The 27030-nt window shown below is 36.8% G+C and overlaps 1 protein-coding gene across 1 annotated transcript in view; it reads right to left on the bottom strand.

Annotated features, from left to right (window-relative positions):
* Positions 1–1524: 1524 nt before the first annotated feature.
* The window catches only part of POLQ (DNA polymerase theta), a 118363-nt gene continuing 92857 nt past the window's right edge, over positions 1525–27030 (bottom strand). Inside the window, exons 25-30 of the mRNA XM_039248868.1 lie at positions 24243–24427; positions 21316–21427; positions 16522–16646; positions 6934–7087; positions 3349–3464; positions 1525–2541 (exon numbers count right to left, since the gene is read on the bottom strand). Of these exons, the coding sequence (XP_039104799.1) occupies positions 2428–2541; positions 3349–3464; positions 6934–7087; positions 16522–16646; positions 21316–21427; positions 24243–24427 (806 nt within the window). The 3' untranslated portion in view covers positions 1525–2427. The remainder of the gene's footprint in view (positions 2542–3348; positions 3465–6933; positions 7088–16521; positions 16647–21315; positions 21428–24242; positions 24428–27030) is intronic.

Genomic DNA, 27030 nt, shown 5'->3' with positions numbered 1-27030 from the left:
GAAAGAAAAAGCTATCAAACAAGCATTCTATGCCCAGCAAAGCTGTCCTTTAGAAAATGAAGATGAGATAAGGATTTTCCTGAACAAACAAAACCTGAGGGAATTCATCACCACCAGACTTGCCTTACAGGAAATGCTAAAGGGAGTTCTTTGAGTGGAAGTAAAAGGAAATTAATTAACATCCTAAAAACAAAACAAGGTAGTAGAAAAACTCACTGGTAATGGTAAATACGTAGTCAAAGTTAAGTTCCATAATATGGTAATAGAAGTGCATAATTAACCTACAACTCTAGTTTAAAAGTTAAAAAAAAAACATAGTAAAAATAACCCAAAGCACAATAATCTATTATTGTATGCACAATGTAAAAAATAAAGTATAACATTAATAACCTAAAATGTGAGGGGAAGGAGAGGTAAAAGTATAAAGTTTAGAAATGCAATAACAGCTAAGTTGTTATCAGTTTAAAATAGAGTGTTATAGTTTTGATAAATTTTATGTAAGCCTCATGGTAACCACAAGGGAACCTATAGTAGTTATACAAAAGAACACGATAAAGAAATCAAAGCATACTGATACCGGAAGAAAACAAAATAAAAATATAGCAGGATAAGAAGCAAGGAACAATGGATCTATATAAAACAGTCAGAAAGCAATTAAATTCTCTAAGTTGATCACATCAGTGACCCTTTTAACATTTAATACAACGTGTTCACAGGTTTGAGGGGTTAGGATGGGAATGGGGGCATTCTGCTTACCCCAGTGCTCACCTGTTGTTTATGGAAGGATTCGTGGACTTAAAAGTGAAGTTTGAACTTTACGCAATTACTTAGTTATAATACCATGGTAGCTGAAATTTGAGTTATCGGGGGCACTGGTGTTCTTTAAGTAAACTATGGTAACTGGAATTTGTGCATACTGAGTCATGCAAAGCAAGGACTGTTTTAAGGCCAGCTGATAAATCAAAAGGAAGAGAAAATGCATGTGACTACACATACAGAGCAAGTGCTGCTGAAAATCAGGTGGAGATGACCTATATGTCTGCACTCATGCTTAGAGAATACTCACATAGAGAATACTCATAAGTAAACAGAATGAGCCTTCTCTTATGCCGCCTTCTCAAGGCCATCTGAACAGTGACAGCACTACCGCTTTTCTCTCGGAGAAAGATGGTAGAGGTGAATATGGAAAAAACTCAAGAAATAATGCTATAACTTCCCTCTTATCTGTGCCATCTTCTGCCCACTCCCTCTCACCCCCGGAAAGTCATGTCTGAGTATTTTGTGCACTAATAGGCCACTACTAATAGTATATTACACTTTGTTTACAAAGCAACTGTCTTTTTAAAAAGTCTAGATAATAAACATAAAAGAGCTCTTTTGATGACTAAGAATAAAAGAAACATTTCCTATGTGCACAGACATTGCTGAACAAACTCAATGACACAAATCCCCGAATAAATACTAGGAACACAGGTTTCAGATACCCTTAAATGAAATACAATTTAAAAAACTGAGTTGCCGATATAAAGTTTCTTATAAATTCATTTTATTTCAACAGCAAAAATGTCAGTTATAAACCTCTGACTGATTATAAAATATAACCTCTTCAGCATGGGTATTCTCACTATACCACCAACACAGAAAGAGGCCGTGAGAGATGGATCCAGGGGTGTCTTCCTTCTCTAGCAGTATTACATTAAATTGTAGTATAAACATCTGATCTTACAGAACAGGATACCTCTTGAAGAGGTGTAGCTTATTTTATATTACCTAAGTATTGCAAACACATTCATTGAATGAATTGAGAAGGGAAAAGGAAGAAGAAACCAATTTCATGAAAATCCATTCATAGACTACAACCATATCGAGGCTACCTCTTTATAGAATTCAGAATTTATTAGCCAATGCTACTTTAAATACTTCTTCACTAGTCTTAAATTGATATTGGAGAAAAATCACACAAAATACCCAAGGATGGTAACATATGAGAAACCAAATCCCTATCTGCTGATGGCTCCTGCTGGGGTCTGCATCACAAGTGTCTGAATCCTGGACAGAGCTAAAAATGCCCAAGAGACAGCAGTCATTGAGCCATCATGCTCAACTAGACAGATGAGGACCCAAAGTGCTAAGTGCATGTTTCAATCAAGTGTTCTGGACCTGATTAGAGCCACACAGAACTATAAAAGGCAATTTCATACATACTCTTTGAGAGTAAACATAATTATTAAACTTGGTATTTTGCCTCAAAAAAAGTTCTTTTATGCTATAGAGAATAAATGCTGATATACATTTTGAAACTCACTAAAATTACTATTCCGCATCCATCAAGATTTGAGAGTTGGTTTTCCCGAAATAAGTGTAAGGGTAATCTCTCTTCCACACGGTTGTACCTACATCAGTTTCCCTGAGAGAGAGGCCGTATAATTACACATCGAAGTCCTTCAGCTCTCCCCAACTTGAACCTATTTTCACTTTCACTTTCAGCTTCACAGAAAGTTGTACAGCATTTTCCATTTCATTCTTGACAATCTGAGCTACCTACCAAAACAACAACAACAGCAGCAAAAAGAGGTTAATAAACTCTCTTCCCAACCAAAGAATGTTTCCCAGCCTACCCACTGAGGTTATAGGCCAGACTAGAGTTCTTCACCTCATGGTGCTTTAAATTCAAAATCCAAAAAGAGCCAGCCATCCCAACTGGTCTGCACTGAGGAGCAGGTCTCTACCCGTTTCTGTGAGTGCTGAGTTTTTAAACCCGCAGGGCAGAACTCCAAACTCTCATGGAACATCTCCCAAACAAAAACAGCCCTGAATCAAAAGTTGCCTTAAAAAGGAGTATGAGTGGCACCTGGTGGCTCAGTCAGTTGAGCATCTTTTTTTTTTTTTTTTTTTTTTTACAAATAGTTTATTGTCACATTGGTTTCCATATAACACCCAGTGCTCATCCCCTCAAGTGACTCTTGATTTTGGCTCAGGTCATGATCCTTGGGTCGTGAAATGGAACCCTGAGTTGAGCTCTGCATTAAGCATGGAGCCTGCTTAAGATTCATTCTCTCTCGTTTTCTCTCTCTCTCTCTCCACCCTGCCCCTCTCCCCCTCTCACACATATACTCTCTCTCTCTCTCTGTCTCTCTCTCTCTCCGTCTCTCAAATTAAATAAATAAAAATAAAAATAAAAAGGAGTATGAAACTGAGCACTTTTAGCTCTTTCTCAAGCCCTGCGGGACTCAACATTTATATAGCCATCCTGGGAGTAGGGAAGGATTCCAGAAATCTCATGCATCTTAACCTGATCTACAGCGTCTTAATATTCTATGAAATGGACACAAACACTGCAAAAAATACCTGAACAACATCCTCTTCTGCCACTTCATATAAGAGCTCATCATGGAGTTGAAGGATGAAGAAGCCTCCTCTGATTGGACAGAACATCCCTTGCAGTTTTCTCTTTGGTAACAATCCTGTCCCATGAAGAAAGAGGCAAAACTGATCAGCATGTCACTGTGCCCTAAAAGAACCAGTTTTTAGGGGGTTTTGAGAAACTCTGGGAAATTTAATTAAAACACATGAGCTTTAGAACTATTAGGAAAATATCTACTTGCTGACGGCTGACCTATCAGATAAACCCAAATCTCCATCAACTTCCTCCCATAAAGGAGGAATCTAACAGTCAGTGAATGGAGTCTGAAGAACTCTGCTCCAAATACCATCTAATTTATTTCTTATAAAGCAACCTACATCTTCATTTTCCATGGCGTCCTCACTACCAACTTCTCTGAGTAATAATAGCACCAGACTAGTATCGGGCCTCATCCCTGCTTCAGGACAGTGAACTGGTATTGTCATTAGGCAGTGTATTATGAGAAATTCATTTGCTGCTACATTTTTAAGACCGCAAGTGTCCCTGTGGTGTAACTGGTACTTTCCCAACTGGACCACACACTGTGGACAAGTCATTCTTTGTTTGCTTTTTTTTTCTTTTATAGTTTATTGTCAAGTTGGTTTCCTTATAACACCCAGTGCTCATCCCAACAAGTGCCCTCCTCCATGCCCATCACCCCCCCCCCCCCACCCCCACCCCCATCAGCCCTCAGTTTGTTCTCAGCATTCAAGAGTTCTTAGCATTCTAATGGTTTGCCTTCCTCTCCCCAACTATTTTTCCCCTTCCCCTCTCCCATGGTCCTCTGTTAAGTTTCTCCTGTTCCACATATGAGTGCAAACATATGGTATCTGTCCTTCTCTGCCTGACTTATTTCACTTAGCATAACACCCTTGAGTTCCATCCATGTTGCTGCAAATGGCCAGATTTCATTTTTTCTCATTGCCATGTAGTATTCCATTGTATAGATAAACCTCATCTTCTTGATCCATTTTTCTGTTGATGGATACTTAGGCTCTTTTCATGTTTTTGCTATTGTTGAGAGTGCTGCTATGAACATTGGGGTACATGTGCCCCTATGCATCAGCACTCCCGTATCCCTTGGGTAAATTCCTAGCAGTGCTATTGCTGGTCATAGGGGAGTTCTGTTGTTAATTTTTTGAGGAACTTCCACACTGTTTTCCAGAGGGGCTGCGCCAGTTTACATTCCCAACAACAGTGTAGGAGAGTGCCCTTTTCTTGTGGACAAGTAATTCTAAACCTAGGGTTCAGATGAGGACTTCAGAGACTGTATGAATCCCTTGAAGTTATATGTAAGAGTACATATCTGTACATTTTTCTGTGGAGATGATCTTTCAGTAGATTCTCAGAAGAACCTATAATTCCATGTATTAGACTTAGTTACTATTTCATAACAAGCTGAGCCTCGTGGTACAATAGTGCCCCAGTGATCACTAAGATAAGGCCCACAATAATACCTTTAGAGTAACTGCCTTTAATCATTTGCGCACAGCTCGCAGCACTCCTTCCTTTCTGCTACCCCAGTTTCCTACTGATCCTTCCAGGCAGCACAAATACTACCTTCCTCATATCTCATGCTTTCCTCAGAGAGGGTTCTTTAGTTGTCACTGTCTGCAGCCCAAGTTTTCTCACAGGTGGCTCTTAGAGGGTAAGAGAACAAAGGTAGATGAGGCTGTGGCAAGCTGCTCCCATATGAGGGCTGCAAGGCTGTACATCTAACTGAAATCTGCTCTGCCCCACTGGGTCCACTTATCTCACATCACTGATTGTCAGGATGCTTTTCTGTTTTCCAGTCACCATACCTTCATTCTCTTGATTTCTCCTTGTTATTTGGCTTCTGACTCTGAATGCTAGGGTCTCCCTGTTCTGGGCGTGGTCTGCTTCCTTGAGCTCAGCTCCCTTCAATCCACTGACTTATCACTACTTTTAACCCAGTGTGGCATCAGGATTTATCTTCAGTGACATACCCACATTGCCTTCCACCCACTCTAAAGGGTGTTGCTATTGTCTATATCCTCATTCTGACACTGCACTAGTCTGCTGTGAGAGTTATGGAAATATTTCAGTCAGGTATCTATCTTCCTTTCCTTTCTTTAGATCTTCCTTTCCTTTCTTTAGATTTTAAATTTAAACAGATTTTAATAACTTTTGCTCCCATATCCTCTAAAGCACAGAACACAGCGTTAATCCCCAAATAAGTTTGATCATATATTCTCTCTATAAAAAGAGAGAATGTATGTGGTGTGTGTGTAGTATGTGTGCACACTGACTTCCACATACAAAGTGTTGCGTGAGTAGCCTTAGATATATGGGGGAGGGGAAGACAATAAAATTAACCATCCTCATTAATGGGCAAGTAAGTCTTTATATCTATGTATTTTTTGTATGTAGAAGTGAACATCTTTATCTGTGTAACTGACGATATTATTCTCTATAACATATTTATACGTCTCTTCTAGAAACAGCAAATTCCATCCTCAACAGCTGATCTCACCTTTTCTGCACCATCTCCAGTAAAATTGATTCTTTCCCTTTATGTCCCAAACCTTCTTAACTTCTTCCCAGAAAAATTTAAAACTTGGCTGCAATCATGGGTTGGTAATTCCAATCACATTGAAATGGTATTTAAAGCAAAATTGTGGACAAGGGACAAACAGAGAAGGGAATCTACTTGTTAGAACAAGAAATAATCTATTCAATAAGGAGAGAACTTAGGAAAATAAGAACAGGAAGAGATGGCAATACCGGCAAAGAAATGTGATAAAGAAGTCAGCTCAGTACTAGTATATTCCCAGACTTGAAAAGAGAACATGGAAGGTGATGAATAGGAAAATTAACGTATCTTAAGGTGTTGGCTAAGGACCAGAGGATCCGTAAGACTCTTTCAAAGTATATGCAAAGACAAAATTATTTTCATAATACCACTCAGATGTTATTTTCCTTCTCCAATCTCATTCTTTTATAAGGGTACAATAAGCTGACCAGTTATCCTGGATTTAGCACTGAAAGTCCCATATCCTAGGAGACCCATTGGTCTCCCACAAACTGGGACATTATCACCAGAGACTGTATAGAGGGTTTTCCAGGGGTTACATGACAGGTGGGACTGCAATAAATTGAATGCAGAAATATATAAGAAAATCCAAATGTCTTCTCTTAAGCCAGACATTCAAGAGACTGGCAGAAGCGTCAACTAAAACCACTCATCACCAGTTTTCTTTTGTTCCAAAACATGTAGTTGTTTCAATGAAAATATATGACTTACGCTAACATATAGTGAGTTTATTATTTACTTTTAAACATTAATATATGAATTCCCTGTTTAAATTTATAATATGGTAAATATTACTATATATAACCCACATAAACAAAAGTTCTTTGGGACCCTTAGTAATTCTGAGTGTGAAAACATCATGAGATCAAAATGTTTGAAAAATGCTGAGAAATAATATATAAAAGACTTCCTTTATGTCTTTTCTGATATGATTAATCTTACTATGTTATAGCAGGGGCCTCATTTGTGAACAAACCTGTTCTGTCGCTTTGGAGCATACCCTCCCGATGACCATGGGATTTGAAGGTTGAGTGGAAGGTCTCTAATTGCTTCTGAATGTTAACCGTGGCTATTTTGACGATATCGGCTGCCGAACCTTGGACTGTTGTGTTGATAGCCTGTCGCTCAGCCTATGAAAAACAGTAACAATAACAGGTGCTCTATTAGATATATGAACATGGTGTCCACAGATCAGTGCTCATATCTGTAACCAGACTGGAAATCTGGACCAAAATGTGACCCAAGATGTCAACTATTAAGCTGCATCCTAAGAATAACAATTAGAATGATCCAAGGCTCTACATTCTGGTCTGTCATCCACATGAGAACAGACTAAATAGAAGAAGATCAGATTGCTTTAGTTTAGAAATCTTTAACACTCAGGAATCAAAAACTGAATTACACTTAAAATGTATTTAGCAACTCAAAATTATTTTATAAACATATATCATCAGTGTTCTAGCTGTTCAGTCTAAGACCTATTCCTTGAAATACAACTCCCCTTAATCTTAAACAAATATAAGTAGAATAATGTTCCAAGCACATTCCCCATATCAGTGGTGTGTTAGTCCTATGTAGGGTTTGGCCTCAGCAGGTCAGGAGCCCTCTGATATGAATCAGAGCTTTTTAATGGGCTGCTGGGGCTAATCACTAGCTACTAGTGAAAATGCAGACCCTAGATTCCTAGATATTAAGTTAGAACTTACCTAAAACTCTTGATACCATTAGCTTCTTGGCAGGCAAGCATAGCTACTAAAAGTGATGCTTCTAAGGCAGCAGGGATGGATACGTGGTTTAATATCCAAGGTAGAACCTATCCATGAATATCATGCCTATTGTCTCAAAAGGTCTCAGAAAATGGGAAGGGTCTATACATTGGAAGGATCTATGTAACTTGAGATGTATTTTCTAGTTCCCTGTTATCTAGGCTACAACCAATTCCTAGTACAGTAAATACCTATTAAAGAGAAAGACTTTTTTAAAATGTTTATTCATTTTTGAGAGAGAGCATGAGGAGGGGAGGGAGAGAGAAAGAGAGAGAGAGGGCAAGAGAGGATCTAAAGCAGGCTCTAAGCTGACAGCAGCAAGACCAGTTCAGGGCTCAAACTCATGAACCATGAGATCATGACCTGAGTGAAAATTGGACGCTCAACTGACTGAGCCACCCAGGTGCCCCTAAACATTTTTTTTTTAATTGTTGTTTTGTCAGATGCTGACAAATCCACTCTAAACCCATTCAGCTGTCCTTTTTTAAAGAGTGACTGAATTTCAGAGTTCTACTGACTCCTCTCCTCTGCGTAGTAGACTGTGATATTGTTGGTATTACTTGCTGCCTCACCCAATGCCATATAATTTCAAGTGTTGCTCACTCTAAACTGTTGACCATGATTTGTTTTGGTGAATGAAATGTGACTAAAATTGACATACAGCCCCATCCAAGAAGTTTTAAGAGCTGTCCAACATTGTCACGCACACAAAAGAAAGGTGTATCCCAGACAGAGATTTTTCCTTCATTCTGAATTCAGAATGATGAAAATATGGAGCAAAGCCACAGTCAACCCAGAGCCTAACTCTAACATGAATTAAAAATAAAATTTCTTATTATAAGCCATTGAAATTTTTGGGTGATTTTTACTGTGACATAATCAAGCATTAAAATAAAACTAAGATACAAACTTCACTCTCATGATATTGTGCTTCCTTGATTCTCTTTCAAAATAAAAAAAAACTTGGCAGTCTTGGGCTCATGTCTTATAGTCTCAGTCCCTTCATGACCAGGTTTTTTCACGTACATAAAACATATAGGTTCCAGTAATAGGAGATTAGTCCATTAGGATGGACCCTCCCACTGATAACAGCCAGGAAAGCTGGACAGAGAACACCTCTTTGAATCAGATGATTAAAAAGGAAATAAGAAATTAGAGAACCTAGAGAGCTAGGAGAGAAAGAAAACCAAGGAGGCAACCCTGGTGTTGGAGGCTGCCATTTCTCTCAGGGACATCAATAGATTCCGAAAGAGGCAGCTGAAAGAACCTCTGAGCAGAGCTTGATGGTTTTGAGGGATGTGGGGAACAAACAAGGGCCAAGAAGTAGAAGGAGGGGTAGTAAATCATCAACTTGCCACCCCCAAACTAATGCCCTAAGAAAACAGATAAACTAGAAATAGTCTAGTCTTAACATCCTTGCTTCAAATCATTTCTATTCCTGAAATTAGATCAAAGTAACCCTATATTGTTGGTCATTCTAATCTTCTGCCAAAAGCAAATGTAAGTCTTCTGAATAAAGGTAACATTATCATACAAGCTTCAAATTTTACCAACAGTCATTCATAAACAATATTTGATACTCAATAAAAAATCACCAGAAGAACAAGGAGTTGAGACAATGTAACTGTTTTTGTAGAAAACTAAGAAAAACAAAGGTCAATAGGAACAGACTATAGGGATACAAGTTTGAGATTTTAATTAGACTATAAATTATTATCAAATTTATTAGACTATAAAATAAAGTACAATTTTTCAAGAAAACAAAAGGCAAAATTGAATATTTCAGCAGAGAACCAAAGACCATAAAATAAGAGCAAAATGGAAACTCTAGAACTGAAAAATAAAAATAACAGAACTTACTACAGCTTTGAAGTATCATCTTGAATTCTGGAATTGCGTTACCTCCAGCTTGGTCCTTCTTTTTCAAGATTGCTTTAGCTATTTGGGGCCTTTGTGGTTCCACACAAATTTTAGGATTACTTATTCTAGTTCTGTGAAAAATGCTGTTAAATTTTGATAGGGATTGCATTGATCTGTAGATTGCTTTGAGTCATATGGACATTTTAACTGTGTTTGTTCTTCCACTCCATGAGCATGAAATATTTTTCCATTTGTGCCATCTTCAATTTCTTTCATCACCATTTTACAGTTTTCAGAGTACAGCTCTTTCAACCTCCTTGGTTTAGTTTATTTTTAGGTATTTTATTATTTTTAGTGCTGTTGTAAATGGGATTATTTTCGTAATTTTTCTTTGTGTTGCTTCATTGTTAGTGTATTGAAATGCAAAAGATTGCTGTAAATTAGTTTTGTATCTTGTGACTTCACTGAATTCATTTGTCAGTTCCAGTAATTTTTTGATGGAGTTTTATAGTTTTTTATATATAGTATCATGTGATCTGCAAAGAGTAAAAAGTTTTACTTCTTCCTTACCAACTTGGATGCCTTTTATTTCTTTTTCTTGTTTGATTGCTGTGGCTAAGACTTCTAGTACTATGTTGAATAAAAATGGTGAAAGTGGACATCCTTGTTTCGTTTCTGACCTTAGAAGAAAAGCTCTCAGTTTTTCACCATTATGATGCTAGCTGTGGGTTTTTTTCCACATTTGGCTTCTATTATGTTGAGGTATGGTCCCTCTAAACTCACTTTGTTGGGATTTTTTATTATGAACAGATGTTGCATTTTGTCAAAAAACCAATAATAAGTATTGCTGAGGATGTGGAGAAAAAGGAATCCTCATGCACTGTTGGTGGGAATGCAAATTGGTGCAGCCACTGTAGAAAACAGTATGGAGATTCCTCAAAACAATTAAAAATTGAACCACCATATAATCCAGTAATTCCACTACTGGGTATTTACCAAATGAAAATAAAAACATTAACTCAAAAAGATATATGGACCCCTGTGTTTATTGCAGCATTATTTACAATAGCCAACACATAGAAGCATTCCAAGTGTCTATCCATAGATGAATGGATAAAGAAGCTGTGGTAATATAAACAATGGAGTATTGGTCAGCCATAAAAAAAGAATGAAACCTTGCCATTGCAACAATATAGATGGACCTAGAAGGTATAATGTAAGGTGAAATAAGTGAATCAGAAAAAGACAAATACTGTATGATTTTACCCATATGTGGAATTTAAGAAACAAAACAAAGAAAAAAGAGAACTGGTGGTTGCCAGAGGGGAGGGAGGGGGTGAGGATGAAATACATAAAGGGGATTAAGAGTATACTTAGGTTGATGATCACTGAGAAATATATAGAGTTGTTGAATCATTATACTGTACACCTGAATCTAATATAACACTATATATTAATTATACTCCAATTAAAAAAATCACTCTGTTCTGAGAAAGAAAAACAGAACTTAAAGCACTTAAACAGTACTTTCCCTGTTGTTTGGTGTGTGTGTACGAGGGGCAGGGGAGTGGATAGTACTGATGTGGTGGGAGGATAAAGAAACCTTATGGAGTTGTGGAGAAGTTCTAAATAGTTAGAACAAAAAAGCTTAATAGTTGGGCTCAATAGCAAACTGAAGAGGAAAATCAGTAAATTGAAAGATAAGTTAGAAGAAAATATCCAAAATTAAGCATGATGAAATATAAACATGGAAAATACCAAACAGAGGACATGAAATGTGAGAAATCTTTTTTTAAGGTTTAAACTTTTTATAACAGGAGTCCCAGAAAGAGAGGAGAGAAAGCAGTGAAGCAATAATTAAAAAGAAATAACTAAGAATCTTCTAAAATCAACAAAAGATATCAAGCCACAGATTGAAAAAGTCTGAACACCCTTAATCAATTAAACACACATATCCACAGAGAGGCACGTAAATTAAAAACACACGCGCAACTTATGTATATTGCAGAAAACCTACTGTAAACCAGACAAAAAGAAAAATATTGTATGGAAACCAACCTAGAGAAGAAAGGCAGATTACATCAAAGAAAGGACAGTTAGACCAGGGGTGAGGAAACTACAGCCTGCAGGCCAAATGCGGCCTATCTTCTATTTCTGTAAATAGTTTTATTGAAAAACAACTACACAGTCACCCATTTATGTATTGTCTATGACTGTATTTACACTACAAGAACAGGATTGAGCAGGTATGACAGAACCTCTATGCCCTGCACAAACATGTATAAGAGAGTTTACTTTATCTGACACAGGCACTAATAAACCTAAAGGAAATTTCTACATAGTGGTGAATGTTTAAAATTCCCCTTTGAGACCAGAAAAGAGGTAAAGATGCTCACTATCACTACTTATATTAGACACTGTCCTGGCTCATCAGTCAAGCAAAAGAAATAAAAGGAATAAAGTTTAGAAACGTAGTTATAAAAACTACTCTGGAGATAATAACTGGGAAGATAGAATATCTAAAAGTATCTACAGATAAATTATTAGAATTAGTAACTAATATTTGCAAGGCTTCTAGACAACAGAACAATAAAAACAGCTATATTTCTATGTAACAGTAGCAAATGCTTAGAAAATGTAAAAAAGGAAGGAAAAGAGCAAAAAAAGATACCATTTGCAATAGCATCAAAAATTTTCAAATACCTAGCTATAAATCTAATAAAAGACACATTAAGACCTCTTCCCCCAAAATTATACATTGAGAGAATTTAAGAACTACAGAGCTAAATAGGTGAACAGATATATCATGTTCATGGGCTGGAAAACTGAAGATTATAAACACATCCACCAATCCCATCTTAATCTATGAACTCAAGGCAATCTCAAAAAAATCCCAACAGGATTTTGTGTTTATATAGAAATTTACAAGCTGCTTGTACAACTTATATGGAAATGCAGAAAACCACGAAAAGGCAAAGCTGCATCACTAAGGCACATCATCATCTAAAGGATGAATACAACAAACAAAAATAATGTGTCCAAAAACAGACACATCCATATCTGGAAATTTAATTTGTGGAAAAGGTGGCACTGAAGAACAGTAGGGGGTAAGCTCAGTTTTTCCAATAAATAGTTAGGGACAATTGTATATCCTTGAGGTGAGGGGATATGGAGGACCTTCAGTCTCTCATAACACATAAAAACTGATTTTTGGTTGATTGTAAATATAAATGTATATGGCAAAACCAAAAATTCCTAGAGAAAATTTTCTTGACATTGGGGTAGTGAAAGCTTTCTTAAACAGACCAAGGAAAGCACTATAATAATACAAAAGACTGATAAGTCCATGTAACCAAAGGGCTCATATCTGGAATATATTAAGACTCTCATAAATCAGTTAAAAGAAAGACACCCCCCCTCAAAAAAAAGACAAAAGATTTAAAATAGACTCTCCACAAAAGAAGACATCCAAAAGGCCCATAAACAAAAAAGGAGTTCAACATCATTAGTCATCAAGGAAAGGCAAATTAGAAGCACAATGAGGGACCATTACACAGTTACCAGAATGGCTAAAATTAAAAAGACCAATGATATAACCCAAGGCAAGAACGTAGATAAACAGAGCTGATGGCAATGTTAATGGGGATAATCACTCTGTAAAACTGTTAGGCAGTATATACTAAAGTATAAATGTGCTTACTCTAGGACTCAACAATTCCACTCTAAAGATAATGAAATTAAGTACATATGTTCACCAAAAGACATATATGAGAATGTTTATAGCAGTTTTATTAATGATACCCAAAACCTGGAAACAGTCCAAATGTCTGCCAATGGATAGATGTTAGATAAAATGTCAGCTAAATAAAGACATGAACTATAGCTGCACATGACACTCATGAGTCTCAGAGACCTATATTTGGATGAAAAAAGTCAGATCCAAGAGTACATATGGTAGGATTGCATTTAAATAAAATTCAAGTTCATACAAAACTAACCTATAGTTTTATGTGTGTGCTTGAGTAGGAGGTGGATACTACTGATTTGGAGGGAACATAAAGAAGCCTTCTGGGGTGTTGGAAAAGTTCCGTATCATGACCAGGATGGTGGTTATTATGGCTATAAACATGTAAAACTTAAATTTTTACACTTAAGATTTGTAATTTCCTACATGCTATTTCTCAAAAAATTTTTAAGGACAATCCAAATAATTACCCTCTCCTCACCTAAAGTTACTAGTAAGAATGAAAAGGCAAGATACAGTGTGGAAGAGAATATTTTCCCAATATGTATGTAACCAATAATGAGCTCCTACATCTAAGAAAAAGACAGACAACTCAACAACAAAAAAATGAAAAAGGAAACTTAAAAAAACACTTTCCCAAGAAAGAAATAAGTAATGGCTAATAAATATTTGTTAAGCTGCTAACCTCATTAGTATTCAAGGAAATGCAAAGTAAAGCTACAAGATACTACCTTAAACCCAACAGAATAGCTAAAATTATATCATCTTAATAGCAAATGTTGGCAAGAACACAGAGCAATGAGAACTGGCACACACTTCTGATAGGAGGGCAGATTGCTACAACCACCATAAAAAACAATTTGGCTTTATCTACTAAAGTTGAAGACAAGGAGCAATTCTAAGGGTAGTTCTTTACCAAACATAAATGGAAACATACATGCACCAGGAACCTTGGCCAAGAATTTTCAAATCAGCAATATCCATAATAACTCCACACTGGAAACCTAAATGCCCATCAATGGAAAAATGCATAAACTGTGGGGCACCTGGGTGGCCCAGTCCATTAAGAGTCCGACTTCGGCTCAGGTCATGATCTTATGGTTTGTGGGTTCGAGCCCCACGTTGGGCTCTGTGCTGACAGCCAGCTCAGAGCCCGGAGCCTTTTTCAGATTCTGTGTCTCCCTCTCTCTCTGACCCTCCCCTGCTCACACTGTCTCTCTCTTTCTCTCAGAAATAAAATAAAACATTAAAAAATTTTTTAAATAAAAGAAAAATGGATAAACTGATACATTCATAAATATACTATCATAAAGTAAAACAGTACCTCTGTGAGAGAACGTGAATGACTTGCCTGTGCAATTCTGAGTGAAAGATGCTAGACATATGAATACATACACATGATGTACATAGAGATCAAAAATATATAAAACAAAACTATAGGGCTATAAATTATGATAGTGATTATTTCTGGGAGGCAGGGGGTAGGCATCATCAAGGGACCATCTAAGGTGCTGACAATATTCTATTTGGCTTGAGTGGTAGTTACACAGGTGATATTCTGTGATAATTTACTAAAATTTATATTTGTTACATATACTTTCTCTGTGTATATTTTTCGATACAATAAAAGTTCAAACAAAAAGTGAAGCCAAACCAAAGCAAACCAAAAATTAAATCTGGCTAGATCTATTTGTAATTTAGAAGGTTGGAATTTTCTTTTTTTCTCAGGATTTGGCATGAAAAGTCTTACTCTCACATTTTTAGATACAAAAATACTAGTTTTCAAAAACTTGTATGGTTAATTTACATTAATAACTGTATCCTCCATTTTTCATCATGTAAATCCCAAGAAATATAACTCCTGTTAGATTAAGTCTAAATTTTTCAGCCTGCCATTAAAAGCCTTCCACTAGTTGGCTCCACCTGACTAGTAGAAAATTATCTACTCCTAAGTGACAACTCATTTAGAGATATGGTAAAAACCTGATAAATATTTGAGGTCTGTGTATATGGTAGGCTACAGAGTGAAGAAGTAAGGTTTCTAGCTCCAGACAGAAGTCTAGCACTGTGGGGGGCTGGGTATTTTCATTACATACAATGTGTAGTGGGCAATGACATGCAAAAGTATGGGGGAAAATAAAATATAGCCTGTTGAAATAAGAAGATGTAGACTATAATAGAAATTTAAAAAAAATTTTATGCCTTTATTTTGAGAGAGAGAGAGAGAGAAAGACAGAGAGTGAGCGGGGGAGGGGCAGAGAGAGAGAGAGAGAGAGACACAGAAGCAAGCTCCAGGCTCTGAGCTGTCAGCACAGAGCCCGACCTGGGGCTTGAACCCAGGGACTGTGAGATCATGACCTGAACCGAAGTCAGATGCTTAACCAACTGAGCCACCCAGGCGCCCCAGTAGATTTAAATATTCAGATGCATAGAATATTTTTGTGGATCCTAAAGATATCAGAGATTTTAAGTAATAATTTTAGCAAATACCAGCAATAAATATTTTAAATGGTATTAAAAATAGCCTTTTTCAATATTTTGGATATTCTAATAACCTCTTTTGAGCCAGTGCTTTTAAAATAAATAAACAAGGGGAGCCTGGGTGGCTCAATCAGTTAAGTGTCTAACTCCTGATTTCTGCTCAGGTCATGATGGGGCTCCCCGCTAGGCATGGAGCCTGCTTAAGATCCAAACTGTCCCTCTCACTCTGCCCCTTCCCTGTACAAGTATGTGTGTGTTCTTATTCTTTCTCTCTCTCTCAAAAAAAAAAATAAATAAACAAGTAGAATGAGCCAAAAATGAATGACCACAATTTAATGATGGGCTAATCAGAAAACACTGGCAATTTGGTGTGACATGACAAACTGGTATATGATATCTGAAACAAAGAACAATTAGCAAATATAAGAATTATGTTTATAACTTATTAGAAAAACTAAAAAATAACTGGCTTACTGAAACAGAACATCTTTAAAGTATTTGAAGTATTATTAAGTGAACTCATATTTACATTTGTCTCCTAAGGACAATGTTCAGCAAATACTGGCATGTGCCATTACTTCCTTGGTGAAACAGAAGATCCAATTAATAGGCTACTGATCACTAAAAGGAAATTTAGCAGTGTTTAGTCTTTGTTGTAAAAATATATGTCATTAAAATATTAAGTTAAAAATCCAGAGAAATCTTAACATACGTGAGCTTTATGATAAGGGTTATTGTTGTTGATTCCTGGTAAATATCTACGTCTTCCCAAAATGGTCCGAACAAATCCATCTCTTTTACAATTCTTCACTGTCTCTCTCATGAAACTATTAATCCCTACAAAGAAAATACAAAAATAATTATAACCAAAGTCCATTCTTAATCTCATTCACTATACTGATAGTGAAATATAACAAAACCCTTCCATGATTCTTTATTTTTTAATGTTTTATTTATTTCTGAGAGAGAGACAGCGTGAGAAGGGGAGGGTCAGAGAGAGAGGGAGACACAGAATCTGAAACAAGCTCCAGGCTCTGAGCTGGCTGTCAGCACAGAGCCCGATGCGGGGCTTGAACTCACAAACCATGAGATCATGACCTGAGCTGAAGTCAGACGCTTAACAGACAGCCACCCAGGCGCCCCCATTCCATGATTCTTAACACTATATCACATCATTAAATCTTTGCATATAAACTTTCATTCACTTTTTATAGACTCAAAGTTAGAAACAAAAGGGACTTTAGAACTAACATAATTGGGGCGCCTATGTGGCTCAGTTGGTTAAGCATCCGATTTCAGCTCAGGTCATGATCTGACCATTCATGAGTTTGAGCCCCTTGTCTGGCTCTGCGCTGACAGCACAAAGCCTGCTTGGGATTCTCCCACTCTCCCTTTCTCTTTGCCCCTCCCCAACGCTCTCTTGTGCTCTCTCTCTAAATAAATGAACAGAAAGAAAGAAAAAGAAAGAAAGAGAGAGAGAGAGAGAGAGAGAGAGGGAGGGAGGGAGGGAGGGAGGGAGGAAGAAATGATGTAATCTAACTCTATCACCAACAAAAAATATGAAACCAAACTCCTGAAGAGTACATACTAAAACCTAGGACATTAAGACTATTCCATTTTACTTTTCATCAGCTTCTTCTGCATTTTGATTGTGTTAATCAATCTTCTTTTATTCTTTGGTCCTATCACTTTCAGGTCTAAAACAGTCTAATAACTCCTTGTTAGCACCTAATCTACAATCCAAATAGGACCTAACTGAAATTAGTACATGAATAATAAAAACTTCATTAGGAATATCTGCAACCCACTTCTTAAAATTAAAAAAAAACAAAAAAAACTATGTACCAGTGTGTACTTTCCAAACACATTCACATTCCCTATACCAGCATTCATCGTCTGCTATATAGGTTCATTATTACGCCTTACAGATCTCCAGGATGAACTTGTTAATCCAAGTAGGCCAACTGTTCATTCCTATCTCTGAGCTAGAGAGGTCTTCTCTCCTCAACATCCTTCCTCCATGCTATTTAAAACACAATCAGGTATACAGACTGTGCTGATATATCTTTATTCATATGTGTAATCTCTGCTTTCTCACAGCTCTACTTATCCTAAATAAATAACAATAATTTCTCCTAACTAAAACCCCTCATCTTAGGATTTCTGTTGTGTGGCTGGTACAGGACAGACATTTGAGGAAACTGTGGGTGAAAGGAAGGGAGAAAACCCTGCCAAGTGAAGCTGTTGGTGATATTCAACCACCAGCATAAGAATTCCAGAAAGCAATAAGGCTCTTCCCTTTTTCTCTATAAGAATTACTGTGATACTGTTAAGAGCAAAGAAAAGGATGAGACTGGACAGAGTTCACCTCTACAAATTCTCTTACCTGACTCCTGTCAGAGGCCCTCATATATTTAGAGATGGAAAGAACTACTTTAAGGAAAACAAAAAAGCAAAGGGGAAAAAAGAGAGAAGCAAGCCAAGAAGCAGACACATAGCTATAGAGAACAAACTGATTGTTACCAGAGGGGAGGTGGGTGTGGGGATGGGTTAAATAGGTAATGGGTATTAAGGAGTACACTTGCTGTGAAGAGCACAGGGTGATGTATGGAAGTGTTGAATCACTGTACTCTACACCTGAAACTAATGTAACACTATGTGTTAACTAACTGAAATTTGATTAAAAACTTAAAAAAAAATCAATCTTGAGGTATACTTTATATACAGAAGGAATCCACTTTATTTTCTTATTTGTATATTAATTTTATTTTATTTTAATTTACATCCAAGTTAGTCAGCATATATTGCAATAATGATTTCAGGAGTAGAATCCAGTGATTCATCACTTACATATAACAGCCAGTGCTCATCCCAACAAGTGTCCTCCTTAATGCCCCTTGCGCATTTAGCCTATTCCCCAACCCAAAACCCTTCCAGCAACCCTCATTTGTTCTCTGTATTTGTCTCATGTTTTGTCCCCCTCCTTGTTTTTATATTATTTTTGCTTCTCTTCCCTTATGTTTATCTGTTTTGTATCTTAAATTCCATATGAGTGAAGTCATGATATTTGTCTTTCTTTGACTAATTTCATTTAGAATAATATAGTTTAGTTCCATCCACATTGTTGCTAATGGCAAGATTTTATTCTTTTTGATCACCGAGTAATATTCCTGTGTGTGTGTGTGTGTGTGTGTATACATAACACATCTTCTTTATCCATTCATCAGTCCATGGACAGTTGGGCTCTTTCCATATTTTGGAAAAGTTTATAGCATGGCTATAAACATTGGGGTGCATGTGCCCACAAGGAATGTACTTTAGGTGAACAGCTGGATGTATTTTAACGAATGTATGCACACTATAAGATATGAAACACTTGTTATCACCTTTATAGTCACCTCCCCATTATCAGCCTCAAACTCTTATTGATCTGCTTTATGATATAATATCTCGGTTTTTCATGTTTTTAAAAATTCATAAAAATTGAATTTTGCCTTCTTTTGCTAAATAGTATTCCACTGCAGAGATATACCAAAATTTGTTAATCCATGATCCCGTTCATAGAAAATTTGGTTGTTAGGAATAAAAAACTGCTATAACATTCACATAGAAGTCTTCTCTGGCTATGTTTTCATTTTTCTGGGCAAATACTCAATAGTAGAATTGCAGGATCACATAATTAACTGTACGTTTAACTCTATATTAAGGAGTCATACTGTTTTCCAAATTGGTTGTACCATTTGACAACCCTACCAGTAATGTAAAAGAGAGAGATATAAGATTTTTAATTTTAGCCATTGTGGTGTTTTTGTAATGGTGTCTCTTTGTGGTTTTCATTTGCTTTTCTCTGATGACTAATGATAATATTTGATGTTGTCATTCATATATTTTCTTTTGCGAAATGTCTGTTCAAATCTTTTAACTTTTATTTTATTGGATTGTTTGCTTTCTCACTATTGATTGCAAGAGTTTTACATATTCTGGATGCAAGTTCTTTGTTGGATAGTAAGAATTGCAAATATCTTCTGTGGTTTGCCTTACATTTTTTATTATTGAAAAATAAATTTTAATGTTTATTTATTTTTGAGAGAGAGAGAGAGACAGAGTCCAAGCTGGGGAGGAGCAGAGAGAGAGAGAGAAAGGGGGAGGGGAGTGGAATCTGAAGCAGCCTCCAGCCTCTGAGCTGTCAGCACAGAGCCCAACGCAGGTCTGGAACCCATGAACTGCAAGATCATGACCTGAGCTGATGTCAGACACTTAACCAATTAAGCCACCCAGGTGCCCCACCTTACATTTTCTTAATAGTGTCTTCTATCAATGTTTATCTTTTATGGTTAATTCAGTGTAATTATCACCTGAGAAATCTTTGCCTACCTCGATGTCACAAAACATTTTTCCTGTACTTTTTTTCTTCCAAAGGTTTATAGTTCAATTTTTAATATAACGTTAATTTCCATATAAATTTAGAATAAGCTTGTCAAATTCTACACAAAAGGCTAATTGAATTTTGATAGGAACTGAATTGAATCTATAGAACAATTTATAGAGAGCTACCATTACAACAATATTGTGTCTTCTAATAAATTAACATGGTAACCCTCATATTTATCTTTCTTCAATTTCTCTCAGGATTATTTCAGAGTTTTCAATAAAGTCTTGTACCTACTGTTAATTTAACCCAAGTGTTTTATGTATTTTGATGTGATTGAAACAGTTTTATTTTTACTTCATTCACTAATTATTACTCATATACAAAAATACAACAGAATTTTACAAACTGACCTTGTACAGTGGGGCTTTCTAAATTTACTTATTTGTTCTAGTAGTTGTTTTCCTAGAATTCATACGATTTTCGATGTACAAGATCATGTCCTATGTGAATAAAATTTTCTTTTTGGGGGTTGAGGACAGGGTTGATTATAAAGGACTATGAAAAAACTTTTTGGGGAGAAAGGGTGATAGTTCCACATCTCGTTTGTGGTGCAAAGTGTAAAACTGTGTATTTGTCAAAATTCATACAAATTTACATCTAAAAAGGGTGAATTTTACTGTATGTAAATTGTACCTCAATAAACGCCAAAAGAAAAGATAATTTAATGCCAAAAGAAAAGATAATTTAAAATGGTAATACTCAAACTGCTCTATAACAGCAATTGTTCTTTCATAGTTTCTGGTACATTTAACCAATGGTTTACTGTTTTGAATTAAACCTATCTAAACCAATAGCACAGGACAATTCCAAGGCTTTATGAGACATTCACAATGACATAGTAGCATATACATCAACTGGCTTTTGTTATTCCATTTCTGATCCTACTTTTATGAAAATAGCCCATCTTAGTAATCATAAGGTTAATGTTATTTAATTAACAATACCTAACTAAAACTTCTGAGTAATAGAAACATTAACAGAAAATTTCCTAACACTAATATTTTTCATTTAATATGGCAAGATAATTGAAAAGAATAGCATTTAGAAGATAATTAATACTCAAGGTTTATCTACCTGTATATCTGGACTTGAAAGAATCAATGTAGCAGGCAGCATCATTTTCTTTAACGCCCATTTGCTCTCCCAAAGATTTAGCTCCTATTCCATAAATGATTCCATAGCAAATCTGAAAAGAAGTCATCACACTCAGTAAGTAAATTAAAGGTGATAACTACATAAAATGCAAATATAAAAAGTTCATTAGACTTGAAATTTGGTCAATTTTTTATTTCATAGTGAGTCAAGAAATGATTAGATCTGGTTTTGGTAGGTTAAATTCATAGAACCTGATATCCAGTGAACATCTTTTCTGCCTTTTAGTAATACTGTGGGGAGGGAAGGAGGAAAATATGAATAAATGTGAATATGTCTATGTTTTAATAAAATAATACTAGTGATTTAAGATCTGTTTCTTTCATTTATCCAATAGTCTTCAGAGCGGCTTTCTGCTAACATGGTAATACCATGTTAACTTCTGCTTAAAGAAGTGCCCAGGAGTCAAGAAAGAGAAGCATTACAAACATTCATCTCCTGGCCCTTGCTTGGGACTAACAGAGCAGGAAGTGGTGGCTTCGTGATTGGAAAATAGGGGAGACTTCAGTGGAATAAATATGCTTCCACCTCTCACCACCTGAAATCCCACAATTGCAGAATTCTTTTGGGTTAAACAAATTCCTGAGGAAATTTTGGGAGTAGTGGAAGGAAATGGTCTAAATAGGTCAGTAAGGAAACTGTAATTTAATAATGAGTATTGCCTGGGTTCAAATCCTAATTCCAGAATTTACAAGATGTATTATCTTGCACAAGCTACCTAACGTCTTGTACCTCGATTCCTTGATCCATAAAATGAAGATAGTAATACCTATATCATGAACTGTGAAAATTATGGAGTTATTACTTATAAGTGTTTAGTAAATTGCCTGATATAAAGCAAGCTCATAAGAATGTCATTAAATATAATTTAGAAGATAACTTGCAAAAAACAATTATCAGAATTCCAAAATATTTTTAATGTGATAACACAGCTAGAAGTTTTCGTTTTTTCCCTTTTTTGAAAATGTTTATTTATTTTTGAGACAGAGAGAGACAGCGTGGGCAGGGGAGGGGCAGAGAGAGAGGGAGACACAGAATCTGAAGCAGGCTGCAGGCTCTGAGCTTTCAGCACAGAGCCCAATGCGGGGCTCCAATTCATGAGCCATGAGATCAAGTCCTGAGCCAAAGTCGGATGCTTAACTGACTGAGTCACTCACATGCCCTGTAATGTTTATTTATTTATTGAAAGTGAGAAAGAGAGAAAGAGAGAAAGTCAGAGAGCAGGGGAGAGGCAGAGAGAGAGGTGGAGAGCTAGAGAATCACAAGCAGACTCTGCACTGACTGTCAGCACAGAGCCCTGATGCAGGGCTCGAACTCACAAACTGTAAGATCATAACCTGAGACAAAATCAAGAGTCGGACGCTTAACCAACTGAGCCACTCAGGCATCCCCCTATCTTTTTTTTTTTTAAAGCGTCTGGCTTTAAGCAAATTACTAACTTTTGGTGCCTCAGTTTACTTCTATGTAAAATGGGAATCATAATACCTATTTCATGGGTTTATTATTAAGATTAAATACTGGAACATTACCTATTTTACCCAGGGTTTGATTCTTGCTGAATGCAGAACCTCAGAGGAGATTATTAAATAGAAATGGCAAAGCAGGCTTTCTAAACAGTGGAAGAGGGACACCTGGGTGGCTTAGTAGGTTAAGCATCTGACTTCAGCTCAGATCATGATCTCGCAGTTCACAGGTTTGAGCCTCACATTGGGCTCTGTGCTGACAGCTCAGTCTGGAGCCTGCTTCAAATTCTGTGTCTCCCTCTCTCTCTGCCACTCCCCTGCTTGCATTCTGTCTCTCTCTCAAAAATAATAAACATTTTTAAATATTTAAACAGTGGAAGATGCAAGTGATGGTGCTAGATAGGCAATGCTGAGAGGAAGTGTTTCATGCCTAATGAACAAGTCAAGAATTACAGCTGTGAGAAACTACAAGTATAAATGTGAAACTAACACAGCAGGATCTTAAAGGTGGAAATAATGTTTCTTTGCCTCAGCCAGTCATCCTACTCTCTCAAAAATGCCATCAGATTTCCCACAGGTCATGTAGTAAAAAGAAAAAAAAAAGTATCAGTGTTAATACAGGTCAGGAAATGGTGTAAATGTGACCTTTGACTTTCTCTGTGCCTGACAGTCATCCATGAGTAGGAACTACTATAGACCCACTTGAAAAGTCCAAGGGTAGTATAAAGTTTCATATGTGGGTTAGCTAACCAACGGCCTCAAAAAAGTAAAAAGCTGTAAGTTATTGATATAATCTATAGCTCAGTAATTTTTATTTTTCAGTAAACATTTAGAAAGCACCTGTGAAAATAAAGATGAAAATATGAATGCTTATAGACTAGAAAGACATTTTTAACACACACACAGGGACACTTGGGTGGTTCAGTTGGTTAAGCATCTGACTCTTGATTTCTGCTCTAGTCATGATCCCATGGTCATGGGAATGAGCCCGCATCAGGCTCCAGACTGAGCATGGAGCTTGCTTAAGATTATCTTTCTCCCCCCAACCCACCCTGCTCTCCCACTCATGATCCCTCTGTCTCTCTCTAAAAGAAATCCCCCCCAAACACACATACACATTGACAACAACTACCACCACCACCACAATATCTACCACTAATGCAGATGGCTTTCCTCACACTAAGCTGCCTCAGACTGAATCTGATTCTTTCTACTGACTCTATTGAGGAAAATATAATGAATACTATGAGACAGGCTCAGGTGAATGTGATTTGAAAGATCCAAAGATGGAGAAATCATTCCTCGACTGCAAATGATCAAGGGAACTTTAAAATTTTTTTAATCATTAAAATCCCCATTTATGTTAAGCATGCTCACTAAGATCACCTGCTTTGCTTGCTGCCTCAGTTCATCCCCAACAGATGCTGGTTCAATCATCTTCCACTCTGCTGCAATACTCCTGAAAACATCAGCTCCGGTGTTTAACACTTGAATGAGACGCCGATCATGGGATAAATGAGCCAAGATCCTCAGTTCAAGTTGAGAGTAATCAGCAGCTAATATTAAGCCACCTGAAACAGAAATGATTTTAGAAAATCTGGTACAAAGACAAATACAGATTTTATAGAATTGAGCAGGATGAAGAGATTTAGTTCTAACCTAAAACCAAAAGATCATGTGTCCAAAGGTTGAAATCTTGCTCTTAACATGATGCAATTCAATTCTGTGACTTAGATAATTATTTTTCTGTTTGACTTTCAAGTATATGTATTATGTGTAAAGCCACCCCCGACCCCTGCCATTTAACTACTATAGCAGTGCTTTCCTCAGTGTTTCCACAGTACCTGACACACAATATAAAATGGTTCTTCCATGCCTCTCCCATGTAGCACAGAGCCATTAGGAATGGTATACTTATTTTTCCTTTGCATTCTATAGAAAATCCCTTAAATGGTCATTGAATGAATGAAGAAACTCGTTTGTTATATGTGCACATTTTAAGTAGGCTAGAGAGAAACATTCAATGGAAACAATCCTCTATGACTTAGAGGATTCAGAAAATTTACCTATGGAATAGAAATAACTGGATTACACATACATGGCAAAAACAAATTTAAAAAATCATAGTAAAGTGGCACCTGGGTGTCGAGGTGCAGTGCTTGGTTCAAGAAGGGACTGGAGCGCTGCCACTCTACTCCCCACAACCGCCAAGACAGAATTCCCGTCTGACGCATTGGATCACACCACGTCCATCCCTGCCTGAGAGCTGCCCTCCCCCCCCCTTTTTTTTTTAATTTTTTAAATTAAAAAAAATATGTTTTCTTTTTTTTCTTGGAACACTGACTTGATTAACTCTGGTCACCGGCTTGCTTAAACAGTCATATTTAGTCCATTCTGTAGACGTAAATTCTACACCTACCTACCTTTTCATCTCTGTCTCTCAGGAGTAATTAGACTATATAGTTTCTCTGGATAACACCAGCGTCCTTCTCTCATCTATCCAACCATATTCCACCCTTTAGCTCGTTGAAAAAAGCTTCTTATCCCTTCTGCCTATTCATTCTATTTCCAATTTTGTCTCATCCTGGCCCTGTATTCTCTCTCTTTCTCTATGCTCTTCAACCAGCACTGCATACACCAGCTATTTAAATGTAGCTGGGAAATCTGGTTATATGCTTTAAACCATTCTTTGTCCTACAGTTTTCTTCTTTTTTCCGTTTCTTTTCTTCTTTTTGACCTTTTTATGTATTTTTTTATTTTCTATTATTCGCCTTGCCTCCTCCGCCTTTCCTCTTAACTTTTGCGTTTTCCCTCTCGGTTTGAAGGTTAGTTGGATTTGTCTGTGTGTTCATGTGCCTCTGTTCCCTGTGTGTTTGTCTGTCTGTTTTCTTCTCCAGGGATACCTCAAGAAACAAGTCAAAGTACAGATGGTGGAGACTCCCAAATATCATTACGAGTAAGAAAATAAAATAACCAAGGTCTCAACAAGAGAGATCAAGAGATACCATTCAAAAACAAACAAAAAAACCCACCACTCTCTGAAAGGATAGGCCCTGGACAGTTAAAGAGCATTCTTGGATACAGCAGTGCTCACAGGTGCAGAGAGCTTAACAAATCTTTAAAACCAACAAAAACCAGAAAGCTAATTAAAATGATGAAATGAAAGAGCTCTACTCCAAAGACATTCCAAGAACTGAGAGCTAATGAACTGCTCAAAACAGATATAAGCAGCATAACTGAACAATTTTAGAATAATAATCATAAAATTAATAGCTGGGCTTGAAAAAAGCATAGGGGACATCAAAGAAACTATGGCTACAGACAAGACAGAGAATTAGAATAGGCATGATGAATTAAAAAATGCGATAAATAAGATACATAATAAAGTAGAGGCCTCCATTGCACGGATTGAAGAGGCAGAAAGGGGAATAAGTGATTTAGAAGACACCATTAGAAAAACAAGAAGCTGACAAAAAAAGAGACAAACTGATCCAGGAACAGGAAAGAAGAGTTCGAGAGCTCAGCGACACGGTCAAACGCAACAATATCCATATCATAGGAATCCCAGAAGAGGAAGAGAGAGGGAAAGGTGCTGAAGAAGTCCTGGAACAAATTATAGCAGGGAATCTCCCCAACCTGGGGAAGGAAGTAAACATTGAAATGCAAGAGGCTCAGAGGACTCCCCTTAGATGGAACTTGAATCGATCTTCACCACGACATATCATAGTAAAAATGGCAAAATACAAGGACAAAGAGAATTTTGAAAGCACCTAGAGAGAAAAGGGCCCTAACATACAAAGGGAAACCTATCAGAGTAGTGACAGACCTATCTACTGAAACGTGGCAGACCAGAAAGGAATGACAGGAGATCTTCAATGTGATGAACAGTAAAAATATGCAGCCAAGAATCCTCTAGCCAGCAAGCCTGTCATTCAAAATAGAAGGAGAGATAAAAGTCTTTCCAAATAAACAGAAATCGAAAGAATTTGTCACCACTAAGCCAGCCCTACAAGAAATCCTGAGGGGGATGCTCTTAAGTAAATGTTGCAAAAAACAAAGATACCAGAGACACCACCACAAACATGAACCCTACAAAAGACACAAAAACTCTAAACCCACATATCTCAATAATAACACTGAATGTAAATGGGCTGAATGCTCCAATCAAAAGACA

The sequence above is a fragment of the Hyaena hyaena genome, unplaced genomic scaffold (genome assembly GCF_003009895.1).
Source record: "Hyaena hyaena isolate Hyena2069 unplaced genomic scaffold, ASM300989v1 scaffold_321, whole genome shotgun sequence".
Classification (NCBI taxonomy): Eukaryota; Metazoa; Chordata; class Mammalia; order Carnivora; family Hyaenidae; genus Hyaena; species Hyaena hyaena.
Note: the sequence above shows the minus strand (reverse complement) of the source record. Positions and strands in the feature narration are given on the sequence as shown.